Source organism: Phyllobates terribilis, unplaced genomic scaffold, assembly GCF_046119375.1.
Source record: "Phyllobates terribilis strain yellow unplaced genomic scaffold, ASM4611937v1 Scaffold_4__5_contigs__length_816908805, whole genome shotgun sequence".
Taxonomy (NCBI): Eukaryota; Metazoa; Chordata; class Amphibia; order Anura; family Dendrobatidae; genus Phyllobates; species Phyllobates terribilis.
The window spans coordinates 325,525,766-325,540,513 of NW_027362764.1; the positions used below are offsets into that span (position 1 = coordinate 325,525,766).

General features: G+C 45.4%; 1 protein-coding gene and 1 long non-coding RNA gene across 8 annotated transcripts in view; one reads left to right on the forward strand and one right to left on the reverse strand.

The window, feature by feature from the left end:
• LOC141265383 (triple functional domain protein-like) overlaps positions 1-14,748 on the reverse strand; it is a 1,868,493-nt gene that overhangs the window by 346,017 nt on the left and 1,507,728 nt on the right. For all 7 annotated transcript variants that reach the window (XM_073678400.1, XM_073678401.1, XM_073678399.1 and 4 more), the window contains one exon: positions 3,366-3,514. In XM_073678400.1, coding sequence (XP_073534501.1) covers positions 3,366-3,514 — 149 coding nt within the window. The remainder of the gene's footprint in view (positions 1-3,365; positions 3,515-14,748) is intronic.
• LOC141265384 (uncharacterized) overlaps positions 1-14,748 on the forward strand; it is a 147,222-nt gene that overhangs the window by 34,114 nt on the left and 98,360 nt on the right. The gene's annotated exons all lie outside the window — the stretch shown is intronic.

Consider the following 14,748-nt stretch of genomic DNA (forward strand, 5'->3'; position numbering starts at 1 on the left):
AAATTATTATGCAAATAATATTTTCTCAGATTTTCCCAAATTGCCTATATGAATTGCAGTCATTGTAATTTTCCAGTCAAATAACTATTAGAGTACAATTGAAAGGTTTTTGTACAAACTGCCTATGATAACAGGATATTTAAAAAAATAAAAAACTCAAACTGCACTCAAAATGCATGTTCCAAATTATTATGCACAGCAGAGTTTTCAACCTTTTCACTTTAATAAAGAACAAAAAAATGGTCATTTTTGAAATTATAAGCATTAGCCAGTTATTACAAACTGAATTCAAACCGTTTTCAACTCAAAACTTTATTCTAGGTGATGTTACATTTGCACATAGGACCCCTTGTTCGAAAGGAGCTTCTGAACTCTCTCGTCCATTGAATTTGTCAGGTTTTGGATGGTTTCTGCTTTAATTGTTTTGCATGAGGACAGAATACCCTCCCAGAGCTGTTGCTTAGATGTGAACTGCCTCCCGCCATCATAGACACTCCTTTTGATGATGCTCCAGAGGTTCTCAATGGGGTTGAGGTCAGGGGAGCATGGGTGCCACACCATAAGTTTGTCCCCTTTTATGCCCATAGCAGCCAGAGATGCAGATGTGTTATATGCAGCATGAGACGGGGCATTATCATGCATGAAATGATCTCGATGGTCCAGATGGATGGAGTGGAGGATGGCTGGTTGATGGACACCCCATGCAAACATGGCTACGGCGCCAACAAGGAGGAGGTGGAGTAATGTTTTGGGCTGGAATCATGGGAGAGATTGTCGGCCCTTTTAGAATCCCTGAAGGGGTAAAGATGAACTCCATAATGTATGTTGAGTTTCTCAAACAGCACTTCCTTCCATGGTTCAAGAAGAAGAACCATGCATTCCGCAGCAAGATCATTTTCATGCATGATAATGCACCGTCTCATGCAGCACATAACACATCTGCATCTCTGGCTGCTATGGGCATAAAAGGGGACAAACCTATGGTGTGGCACCCATGCTCCCCTGACCTCAACCCCATTGAGAACCTCTGGAGCATCATCAAAAGGAGTGTCTATGATGGCGGGAGGCAGTTCACATCTAAGCAACAGCTCTGGGAGGGTTTTCTGTCCTCATGCAAAACAATTAAAGCAGAAACCATCCAAAACCTGACAAATTCAATGGACGAGAGAGTTCAGAAGCTCCTTTCGAACAAGGGGTCCTATGTGCAAATGTAACATCACCTAGAATAAAGTTTTCAGTTGAAAACTGTTTGATTTCAGTTTGTAATAACCGGCTAATGCTTATAATTTCAAAAATGACCATTTTTTTGTTCTTTATTAAAATGAAAAGGTTGAAAACTCTGCTGTGCATAATAATTTGGAACATGCATTTTGAGTGCAATTTGAGTTTTTAATTTTTTTAAAAATATACTGTTATCATAGGCAGTTTGTACAAAAACCTTTCAATTGTACTCTAATAGTTATTTGACTGGAAAATTACAATGACAGCAATTCATATAGGTAATTTGGGAAAATCTGAGAAAATATTATTTGCATAATAATTTGGAACACAGTGTAGAAGAGAGCTGGTTGGGATGGATTATACAGTTCAGCGCAGCTATCGTCACTGGAGAATACATTTTTCTGTACATGCCGAGTCACTAAAGAACAGTTACCATACATACAAAGAGCTTAGAGACAGGTAATATTACTAAATATTGGGCAACATCCTAATAATACGCAAAAATATCTTCTAAACATTAAAACATTTTAATAGAATTTTCTTCATAAACAAATTATACACTGCTCAAAAAAATAAAGGGAACACTTAAACAACAGAATATAACTCCAAGTAAATCAAACTTCTGTGAAATCAAACTATCCACTCAGGAAGCAACACTGATTGACAATCAATTTCACATGCTGTTGTGCAAATGGAATAGACAAAAGATGGAAAGTATTGGCAATTATCAAGAAACACTCAATAAAGGAGTGGTTCTGCAGGTGGGGACCACAGACCACATCTCCGTACCAATGCTTTCCGGCTGATGTTTTCGTCACTTTTGAATGTTGGTTGTGCTTTCACACTCGTGGTAGCATGAGACGGACTCTACAACCCACAGAAGTTGCTCAGGTAGTGCAGCTCATCCAGGATGGCACATCAATGCGAGCTGTGGCAAGAAGGTTTGCTGTGTCTGTCAGCGTAGTGTCCAGAGGCTGGAGGCGCTACCAGGAGACAGGTCAGTACACCAGGAGACGTGGAGGGGGCCGTAGGAGGGCAACAACCCAGCATCAGGACCACTACCTCCACCTTTGTGCAAGGAGGAACAGGAGGAGCACTGCCAGAGCCCTGCAAAATGACCTCCAGAAGGCCAGAAATGTGCATGTGTCTGCACAAACGGTTAGAAAACGACTCCATGAGGGTGGTATGAGGCCCCGATGTCCACAGATGGTGGTTGTGCTCACAGCCCAACACCGTGCAGGATGCTTTGCATTTGCCACAGAACACCAGGATTGGCAAAGTCGCCACTGGCGCCCTGTGCTCTTCACAGATGAAAGCAGGTTCACACGGAGCACATGTGACAGAGTCTGGAGATGCTGTGGAGAGTGATCTGCTGCCTGCAACATACGTCAGCATGACCGGTTTGGCAGTGGGTCAGTAATGGTGTGGGGTGGCATTTCTTTGGAGGGCAGCATAGCCCTCCATGTGCTCGCCAGAGATAGCCTGACTGCCATTAGGTACCGAGATGAGATCCTCAGACCCCTTGTGAGACCATATGCTGGTTTAGTTGGCCCTGGGTTCCTCCTACTGCAGGACAATGCCAGACCTCATGTGGCTGGAGTGTGTCAGCAGTTCCTGCAAGATGAAGGCATTGAAGCTATGGACTATCCACCAACGTCATGTTGCACCACAGACTGTCCAGGCGTTGGCGGATGCTTTAGTCCAGGTCTCTTGAGGAGATCCCACAGGAGACCATCCGTAACCTCATCAGGCGCTTGCCCAGCCATTGTAGGGAGGTCATACAGGCACGTGGAGGCCACACACAATACTGAGCCTCATTTTGATTTGTTTTAAGGACATTACATCAAAGTTGGATCAGCCTGTAGTGTGTTTTTCCACTTTAATTTTGGGGGTGACTCCAAATCCAGGCCTCCATTGGTTAATAAATTTGATTTCAATTGATGATTTTTGTGTGATTTTGTTATCAGCACATTCAACTTTGTACAGAACAAAGTATTCAATGAGAATATTTCATTCATTCAGATCTAGGATGTATTATTTGAGTGTTCCCTTTATTTTTTTGAGCAGTGTATATTTTTATATGATGGCGGCATAATCCTTTTAATTGAGAATAAAATAATATAAATTAATGTCATTTTCCTTACTGTCGTCTCTTTAAGGAGCTGGATTTCCTTTCTTCCATCTCTTCAATTGGAGAGGCTGAAGACAGTAGAGATGTATCTGAAGGATTAAAAGATGGGCTACTGCTGTCACCTTGGTCTACTTGAAGAAAACTTGGCCGATCTTCTAAAGCCTGTAGAGTAAACAAAAGTTATTTCAAGAATATAGGATGACTTTAATGTTCACTGTCTAATTCTATAGGATCCTTAACCTTCTCCTTTAATCAAAGAGACCCAATTAAGCAGGCCCTAGAAACACTTGTTTCATGATAATCAGTTTGACTAAAAAGGTTGGCAATCACCAAAAGAGGAAGCAAAAATATCAGATAAGCTGATTTTTTTTTTTAAAGGGAACCAGCGCTGTCACAAAATTTAGGGACAATCCTGAATTTATCCTTAATAAAGTAGTGGCTACAGGGAGAAAATGAACTTCCATGCAGCTAGTCTCTTCCATTCATACGGGCGGTGCAGGGAGCAGTTACAGTCACAACTCACTATACAAAGACCATAGCTGTAATAACTCCCTAGCATATTTATTTACAGTCTGTTACACACACACACTGCACATAGAGAAGGCTGTCAAAGTGGTCGGGGGTGATTACTGCTGCGCTCATTGTGTAGTAAGCGATGAATGTAACAGCTCCCTGCACCACCACAATGACTGGAGGCAAGCAGCAAAGGAAGGTTAGAAGTTAATTTTTCCCTGTAGCCGCTGCTCCAGTAAGGCAACCTAATTTTAATCCTTTATACCTGCAGATTAACCCCTTATCTCCCAGTAAAGTGTTTCTGGACGTGACAGGTTACATTTGAGCAAGCTTAAGCTTAGTTCTTGGCAGCACATTGTCCTATGGAAACACGACGTGCTGCTGAGAACAAGATGTTCGGTGCTCATTAAAGTGTAGTTGGCTAGGCTACTAAATAAAAAAATTAAAATTGTTCGTTGGGTTTCATCATTACAGCATTCTGTATATGGCAATATACTTCTGTTAGGTCAGTATCATTACAGCAGAACAAAAATTATTTTTTATTTTACTGGTTAAAAAAAGGAATGTTTTTGAGGGCTAGTGTTTTTGTAGGGCGAGCCGTGATGTTTATTGGTACCGTTTTAGGATTGTAGCATAGCTGGGAAGGACAGGGTTAAATCCCAGCTCTGCACTGTTTAACTAAATCACCTGCAGAGTTTTGCTAAAGAAACAAGAAGTAGGTTCATTGTGTGGCTGAGGGAGTGTCCATGGAGAAGAGGCCAATGTGTTAGCTGGTGAATGCACAGACTGTATGCACCAGCCTGGATGAGCCTTGGAGCTTAAAAGAGACGAGCTAGAATATCTGAGAAAAGTCTGCACAGGCCGTGTGTTAGAACCTTGCTCTTAGGTTTTTTCCTTTGCTGGTCACATGACCTCGTTGGTCTATTTAATCCTGCTCCGCCCTTCTGGCTTTGCTGGACTTCATTGTATATCTACTTTCTAGCTAGCCTGTGCTCTGTATCTAACTCTGTTAGTTTGCTTGGTCTACGGACCTCAGTGTTCTATATATTTTGTTTGTTTGTTTGTCTGCTACTATTTCTGTTAGGAGGTGTCCCATTTTCCTCCCAGTCCTTAGTACTTGTAGGGATTCCTTCCCCACATCTATAGGTCTCCGTACAGACTAGCTTAGGACTTTAGCAGGTCTGATCGCAGGATCAGGTTCCCTGTTACATCGTAGGGATTCAGCTGAGTTCTATCGTAGGGACAGATTTCCTCTCTTTCCTTAGCTCTGGTAGCAGAACATAACACCGTGTGCACCAAACTGCAAGCATCAGTGGTTGCTATGGACGATAGCTGTTCTGTTTGACCAAGATGGGGCGAGTTCAACCATGTATGAGTAGCCAGGGTCTGTTCTGTTTAGTTATGGCCTGGACAAGGCTAGGGATTTATGTTTAGGATTTTGTTTTGGTCCTGTGCAACCTGTGGAAAAGCAATAAAAACTGCATGTGTTTTGACCAAAACTGCATTCCCTGTGTAAATGCTACCTAATGCCTAGCAGAGAGAGTGAATATGAAGATATACAGCTGTGCTCGCTGGAGGTTATGAATAGTGTTCTTTTTAATAAATTCCAAAGAAAACAATTCACTACAGTTATTAGTCAAACAAAGACGGTAAGTAAAGCGACTGTTTTCATTAACATTTCAACCCAAGCCTGAGTCCTTCTCAAAATAGCTAAAATAAAACAAAATCAATGTGATATACATGTGATAATGTACAAAAAGGAATATACAACGTGGAGTCAGGTTTACAACTGGGACAATATATTAAAAAAATAACCAATGGAGTTTACAAGGCAAAATTGAAAGTAAGTGAGAATAAGGTAAAACCATTTCAAGGACAGTGTCAACTCACAAGAATATATATTCATGGCTAGGATTCTTGTAAAGCAGTTGAGTCGTTTAGGTGCACAGAGACAAGATTGAACAAGAAGAAGGAGGGGAGAAGGGGAAAAGAACAAAGGAAGGGCGGATAAGAAAGGGGGAATGGGGAAAGGCGAAGAGAGAGGCACAAAGGAAAAAAGGAAAGAAAAAGAAATGGGAGAAAGGGCCATACTGACCAATACTGGGTTAGGTCGCCATCCACTACAACTGTAGGACTGGTATCCCAAAATAGGGCTAAAAATGAAGGAGGGCTCATTCAAAAAGTGGGGACATGAATAAATGGATGGGTGGAGGGGAAAAAGATAAACAAAAGCTCGGTGCATACCCTTGGACCATAGAAGAATCACATGCAGTTTGATAGTGATGAACATGGACACAATTGATAGCCTGGTAATGCCAGCAGGGCTAAAGGGAGGCAGCCTGTTAGTGGATAAATTAAAAAGGAATGGTGGGAAAAAAGGGATTGCAAATTGGGACATACCAGAGGACATCAAGTATGCTGGGGATACTGTGACAGGGCGCAATGTGTGCTAGCTGTGGAGTGCAGGGGCTGTAATGTGTATGGCTGTTTTATATGTAATATGATTGTAACACTTCCGGTATTGTGGGACCGGAAGTGACGTCAGCGCTGCAGCCAAACCAAGGTCTGGAGAGCAGAACGCGGTGCGCATGGGCTGTGTAGCATGTAGTGTTTCAGTATAGAAGAATCGGAAATGATGTCGGTATGGTTGCCGGACTGAGGGTTTGAGCGCAGGACGTAATGCCCAAGTGCTGCATTGTGAAATGCAACAGCGTCTCGGAGCTTTTGGTCATCGTATGAGGGTTGTTTTAACTGGGAGGTGGGTGGGGGGAAAAGTATGATGAGACCAAGGGACGGAGAATAGATCAAAGGAAAGAGAGAGAAATGCAAAGGAATAAAATGCATGGAGACTACAATGAGGATGATAAGCAAGAGAGAAAGGGGGAGGCCACAGAAGACAGTAAGGAAACTATAAATAAGAAATAAAGGACAAAGAAAAGTGGGGGAATTAAATAAGAATAGTAAATGGAAATAGGATTGGAGAAATACAGATAAGTAATAAGAAACAAAAATTTAATATGCAATGAAAAAAGAATAAAAACATAGAAAAAGAAATGAAAAAAAAATAATAAAAGAATAAAAATAAAATAAAGTAACAACAAAAATAAAAAATAAAACTAAAGTATAAAGTAAAAAATATAAAGAAAAAATAAAGAAAATTAAAAATAATGAAAAAATAAAATATAAATACCGGAAGTGTTACAATCATGGTACATAGAAAACAGCCATACACATTATAGCCCCTGCACAACACAGCTTGCAAGCACTGCACCCTGTCACAGGATCCCCAGCATGCTTGATGCCTGATGGCCTCTGGTATGTCCCAATTTGCAGTCCCTTTTTCCCACCAGTCCTTTTTAATTTATCCACTAATGGGCTGCCTCCCTTTAGCCCTGCTGGCGTTATCAAGCTACCAATTGTGCCCATGTTCACCACTCTCAAACTGTATGTGATACTTCTATGATCCAAAGGTATTTACCAAGGTTTTCCCCTTCACTCATCCATTTATTCATGTCCGCACTTTTCGAATGAGAACTTCTTTTTTTACTGAGCCTCTTTCATTTTCAGCCATATTTGGGATACCAGTTCTATAGTTGTAGTGGATGACAAACTAACCCAGTATTGGTCAGTATGGCCCTTTCTCCCATTTTTTTCTTACCTTTTTTCCTTTATGCATCTCTTTTTGCTTTTACCAGGTTCCCCTTTCTTCTCCCCTCTCTCATCTCCTTCAATCTTGTCTGTGTTACACGCACGCTGCTAAGTTCAGATAGGGCGAGACGGGTTTCAAGAATTCTCTGGTATCATGGGAGAACCGTTACTCAGGGCAACCGTAGGCTGCAGCTTCTCTCAGGCACAGGATAGATTCAATTGATGACCAGACACATTTGACAAGAGTCCTCAGAAATGGTAGAACAGTAACATTTAATGAGGCACGGCCAGTGCTATTTAAGTGTCTCTTTAAGCAACAGGCTTCAGTAACAAACAATACAGTTTCCTTAGTAGCACAGCAGTTCACAGTCTTCCCAGTAGTACAGGACAGCACATTTCTAATGCAAAGGCACATTCATGAACATAGCATTCCTTACAGCACAGTGAGATGGAGGAGGGGGAGGGTTTGCTGAGGGAGATGATCCCTGTGACACCATTTCCTCCAGTCCTTATCTTTCTACCTAACAATACTGTGCACTGCTAGTTCAGGAACTCTACCTGACCTGTGCTTAGCTTCACTCCTGAGTTGAATCCTTATTAGTGATGAGCGAGTATGTTCTGTTAACCCTTTCGCCGAGTATGCTCGGGCCGAGCTCCGAGTATTTATAGCTGCTCGGTGATATGTTTGAATCACTCCCGTGTGCATGATTTGCAACTGTTTGACAGCTTTATTACATGTGAGGAATATGTAAGAAATAGACATTCCTCCCATGTATTAAAACTGTCAAATAGTCGCAAATCATGCACACGGGAGCGATTCAAAAATATCACCGAGCAGCTGTAAATACTCGGAGCTCAGCCCGAGCATACTCGGCGAAAGGGTTAACAGAACATACTCGCTCATCACTAATCCTTATCACTTGCAGGAGCCACTTCTGTGAGATACAGAATACTGGGTACTGGGGTCGTGTATTTCAAATTGATTTTTAATTGCAATGACAGGATACAGCCTATATCAGTGTCATCTTTGGAGAATGCATGACATTCTTCTCTCAACATCTGTTTTGCTACCGCTCGATCTTCAGCACACAAGTGTTCCAGGAGTACTGGGGGATCCCAGGACTCCGAGGTGGGTCATGCAATTTCTTTACCTGGGCAACTCCTGTTCCTTGGTGGGGAGACTGAAATCACTGTAGACGCCTAGGCGGGTCTCACACTGGCTGGATATACCATTTTAACGGTTTAGATGTGACCTAACACAGTCTTTGGATCCAGTCTAATTTCATGTCTCGTAGAATTCATCACCGGTTTTGTCACTCGAGTAAACCCACCAGTAGCAATCGTAAGCACAGTCTCACCTTGAACTAGGCCTTCCGGAAGCTCTGAGGAGTCTTTTGGCACGAACAGTCTTTTCCGGAATTTTTCTTCCCGGTTCTACCTGGACTCCACACCTCAACCCCACCATTTGGTTTGCAAGGATGATGGTTGGCTGCAAGCCTACCTTGACTTCTTTTAGGTCCATTGTATTCTGTGCTTTCTTTAATCTATGAATCACGTTTTCCGCATCAGCATTGGGTATGGCGAGCAATGTGGCGATTGCATCCACCACCAGCGCCCCTGCCTTGTGTTTCGTGATGACCTCACTGATTACATTATAACGCAGGATAGGATCCTCTGCCACGTTCTGATCACTGGTCACGAGAAAAGCTTGATGGTGCTGTTGTTCTTTGTGGCACTGAGTTGGAAAGTCACTTCCACCCAGCGTATGAAAGCGATTCCGGTCTGGTTGACTGCTTTGCTGTGGAGTTCCACTGGTCCCAAGAGTTCTTTTAGTGACTGAAGGCAACTGTGTGGCAGGTAGCGCCTTCTCCATTCTTCATTTAAAAAGCTCGCTTAGGCTTCTGTGTCCCACAATGCTTTTACTAGGAGTCCATCTAGCTGGCACTGTATAAACCACCTTTCACCGATTAGGCTAATGCGGCTATTTTTACTGACCGAGGAATCCTCCTCCCAAGAGTAAACTGTTTGACCTCCACACTGAGCATTAAGTAACTGATGCCCCTGTCTCCCTTGCAGTAGTTGTAGACGGGAACACACTTGGGGATAGTACTGTCGCAGCCATTTTTACCTCATGCGCCGTTCTGGGGTTTGGTGAGATTTGGATTTGCTTCTGGGGCCTTCTCCGTGTCGCGGTTACAAGTCACCCCTCACTGGTAACCTCCTGTCTTTTAACCCAAATGGCCGTGACCATTGGCATTCCTTGGCATAATGTCCTTCCTCACCACATCTTAAGACAGTGGACACACACCGTACTCTGATATGATGAACAGCACGCTTCACAAGCAGGATATCTTCTGCTTTGGAACTCACTCCTGGGTCTGAGGGATACCGGTTCTGGCCCGGAACAAATCAACTTTTTCACCTCAATCAACTCGGCTCACAGTTCTCCTATTACTTTCTCCCAGATAGCGATGGTGGTCCTCTCTTTTGTTGGTGATTTAAGGTTCCCTCTCGGAGGTGGCACTGGAGGGTCTCTATGATGATCTTCGGACTGGCCACCGGGGGTCTCCAACTTCAGCTGACTCATTTTGGTGATTTTAGGAGCAGAGCCTTTCTGTAACTTCTGTTCGCTCTCTGACTCCAAACTAGCGGCCTCATTCATTTTTTCAATTAGGACTTCGTCCAAAATGTCAGGATCTTCTAGGTACTGTTTCAGCTGCAACTTGATATCTTTGCTGATTAATCCCATTCCCAATGATCTCAAGAACTTCTTCTGGACTAGTCCAGCATCAAACTTCTCTTCTGCTTCTACATCACTGGATGCAAACAACAGTCTGTCCTTCAGTTCAATTGCTCTGAACAAGAAACTTTGGGGCGATTCATTATTTTTCTGTGAGAGTTTAATGAGTTGGTGGAACAATTCTGAAGTACTCTCGTCTTTATAGTGCCCTTTTAAAGTCATCTTCAGCTGTCGCAAGGTCAATTGGCTTTTCATTTCTAGCATACTACGGAGGTTCAGTCCTGGGCTGATCGCTTTCACCACCCCCTCAACGATCTCATCTGGCTGGTAGCCTTTCTGTAAGCCTGCATTGATCTGGTGCAACAAGTTCATATAAGACAGTTTCTCTTTCTGTTCACACTCTCCAATCTGTCCCAGGATCTTGAATTCTTTCCTTATGGTGATTTGTGGTGTTAAAGAGGACTGTCTCCCTGATTTATCTAACCCAAGCAGGTTAAAGGTTCTGTCTGAGTCTGTCACCTGTTCAGAGGTTTTGGTCGATTCCTGCAGGGCTGTTGTTAGGGCTGTAAATTGTTCTTTCAATTCCTGTAGTTCTGTCTGCAGACGAAGATTTCCACTTTTGGTAATTGGTGCCGGCCCTCCATCCTCCAACTTCAATCCAGTTCGAAACTGTGTTAGCTCCTGGAGGAATGTCCCCATGACATTTTCAGCTTCTTTCTCCCCCAGCTCATCCATTTTTGCATTAATGGCAGTTGCCTGCGGTTGTGTGCTTTAGAAATCTGTTCTTCTGACATCTTTATTTGTTCTGCTACTGTTCTCAATTCTTCACAGGTTAACTGAAGAAGTAGCTCACTAATTCTGTCCATTTGTATTTCCACATCCATTGCTGCTAGTGAGTTTTCTTTAGGGTTGGTCCCTTTTAACTGGTGTAGCAGAGCTGAGTTGAGGTGCTGTGATGCTGTATTTTTCCAGACACTTTTCCTCTTCTCCCTCTACTCATTAATTCCCACTCAGGATTCCCCGTACGGGCCACCAAAGTTACACGCACACTGCTAGGTTCAGATAGGGCGAGACGGGATTCATGAATTCTTTGGAATCCTGGGGGAACCGTTACTCAGGGCGACCATAGGCTGCAGCTTCTCTCAGGCACACGATAGATTCAATTTGTGACCAGAGATATTTGACAAGAGTCCTCAGAAACGGTAGAACAGTAACATTTAAGGAGACAAGGCCAGTGCAATTTAAGTGTCTCTTTGAGCAACAGGCTTCAGTAACAAACAGTACAGTTTCCTTGGCAGCACAGCAGTTCACAGTCTTCCCAGTAGTACAGGACAGCACATTTCTAATGCAAAGGCACATTAATGAACACAGCATTCTTTACAGCACAGTGAGATGGAGGAGGGGGAGGGTTTGCTGAGGAAGATAATCCATGTGACACCATTTCTTCCAGTCCTTATCTTTCTGCATGACAATACTCTGCACTGCTAGTTCAGGAACTCTACCTGACCTGTGCTTGGCTTCACTCCTGACTTGAATCCTTTTCACTTGCCGGGGCCGCTTCTGTGAGATACAGAATACACACACCACCTTTCTCTTCGGCTCTAGCCAGACAGTAAAAAACTTCCCCACAATCCCCCTAGGGCTCTGCTAAAACACTCCCCTTCTCCTGAGTCTGTGTTAACCCCTCTAGTAGCTGAATGCTTTTAAAGCAACAGCACTACTTCTGCATGTCACACTCTGCAACAGCACTACTTCTGCATGTCACATCTGTGTGCACCTAAACAACTCAACTGCTTTACAAGAATCCTAGCCATCTATTATATAATCAGGGATGTGTCTGTCTGTGCGAAGCCTCTATAGACTGCTCAAGCGCTATGCGTCTGCGCAGTCTGGCTCCAGACAGAAGAACGCATCCAGCCTTTATAGGTAATTGGAGTATATGGCACTGGAGATCGCGGTATGCGAAGGCACTGAACGCATACCGAGATCTCCAGCGCCGTAAGTACATACCTGACCGGGAGGAGTGTTGCCGCCTCGCCTCTGTTTGGTCCGTAGGCCTGGGGAGGAGTGCAGCGTCAGAATCGGCGCATGTGAATAGTGTGCTATCCGGCGCCATTTTAGTGTAGACACATTTGCAGTGTGTCTTCAACAAAATGGCGCCAGACAGTGCGGGATGGGCACGCACGTACTCCAGCGCCACACTCCTCCCTTGGCCTCCGTATGGGGGAGGAGGATGGGGCAGCACAAAATAGGATGGGGGTGCAGGATGGGGGCAGCACAAAAGAGGATGGGGGCAGCACAATAAAAGATGGGGGCGCAGGAGGGGGGGGCAGCACAAAACAGGATGGGTGCGTCGGATGGGGGCACCACAAAAGAGGATGGAGGCAGCATAAAAGAGGATGGGGGCGCAGGATGGGAGCAGCACAAAAGAGGATGAGGGCAGCACAAAAGCAGATGGGGTCGCAGGATGGGGGCACCACAAAAGAGGATGGAGGCAGCTCAAAAGAGGATGGGTTTGCAGGATGGGGGCAGCACAAAAGAGGATGAGGGCAGCACAAAAGAGGATGGAGGCGCAGGATGGGGGCAGCAGAAAACAGAATGGGGGCACCAGATGGGGGCAGCACAAAGGAGGATAGGGACACAGGATGGGGGCAGCACAAAAGAGGATGGGGACGCAAGATGGGGTCAGCACAAAACAGCATGGGAGCACCAGATGGGGACAGCACAAAAGAGAATAGGGACAACACAAAAGAGGATGGGCATGCAGGATGGGGGCAGCACAAAGCAGGATGGGGGCGCCGTATGGGCGCACCATAAAAGAGGATGGAGGCAGCACAAAAGAGGATGGGGACACAAGATGGAGGCAGCACAAAAGAGGATGGGGGACGCAGGATGGAGGCAGCACAAAACAGGATTGGGGAGCCAGATGGGGGCAGCACAAAAGAGGATAGGGACGCAGGATCGGGACAGCACAAAAGAGGATGGGGACAGCACAAAAGAGGATAGGGATGCAGGATAAGGGCAGCACAAAAGAGGATGGGGCAGCACAAGAGAGGATGGGGAAGCAGGATGGGGGCACCACAAAACAGGATGGGGCACTGGATGGGGGCAGCACAAAAGAGGATGGGGACGCAGGATGGGGACAGCACAGAAGAGGATGGGGGCAGCACAAAAGAGGATGGGGGAGCCGGATGGGGAAGCACAAAAGAGGATGGGGGTCAGGATGGGGTAGCACAAAAGAGGATGGGGGTCAGGATGGGGCAGCACATAACAGAATGGGGGCACACATAACAGGATGGGGTAGTACATAACAGGATGGGGGCAGCACATAACAGGATGGCCGAAGCACATAAAAGAATGGAGGAAGCACATAACAGAATGGAGGAAGCACATAACAGGATGGGGGAAGCACATAACAGTATGGGGGAAGCACATAACAGTATGGGGGAAGCACATAACAGTATGGGGGAAGCACATAACAGGATGAGGGCAGCACATAACAGGGTGGGGGCAGCACACAACAGGGTGGGGGCAGCACACAACAGGGTGGGGGCAGCACACAACAGGGTGGGGGCAGCACACAACAAGGTGGGGGCAGCACATAACAGGGTGGGTAGCACATAACAGAATGGGGTAGTACATAACAGAATGGGGTAGCACATAACAGAATGGGGTAGCACATAACAGAATGGGGGCGCAGGATGGGGGCAGCACATAACAGGATGGTGGCAGCACATAACAGGATGGGGGCAGCACATAACAGGATGGTGGCAGCACATAACAGGATGGGGGCAGCACATAACAGGATGGGGGCAGCACATAACAGGATGGGGGGAGCACATAACAGGATGGGGGGAGCACATAACAGGATGAAGGCAGCACATAACAGGATGAAGGTAGCACATAACAGGATGGGGGCAGCACATAGCAGGATGGGGGTGCAGGATGGGGACAGCACATAACAGGATGGGGGCAGCACATAACAGGATGGTGGCAGCACATAACAGGAATGTGGCAGCACATAACAGGAAGGGGTGAGCACATAACAGGATGGGGGCAGCACATAACAGGGTGGGGGCAGCACATAACAGGATGGAGTAGAACATAATTGGATGGGAGCAGCACATAACAGGATGGGGGCAGCACATAACAGGGTGGGGGCAGCACATAACAGGGTGGGGGCAGCACATAACAGGGTGGGGCCAGCCCATAACAGGGTGGGGGCAGCACATAACAGGATGGGGGCAGCACATAACAGGATGGGGGCAGCACATAACAGGATGGAGGCAGCACATAACAGGATGGAGGCCGCACATAACAGGATGGGGGCAGCACATAACAGGGTGGGGGCAGCACATAACATGGTGGGGGCAGCACATAACAGGGTGGGGGCAGCACATAACAGGGTGGGGGCAGCACATAGCAGGATGGGGTAGAACATAACAGGATGAGGGCAGCACATAACAGGATGGGGGCAGCACATAACAGGATGGTG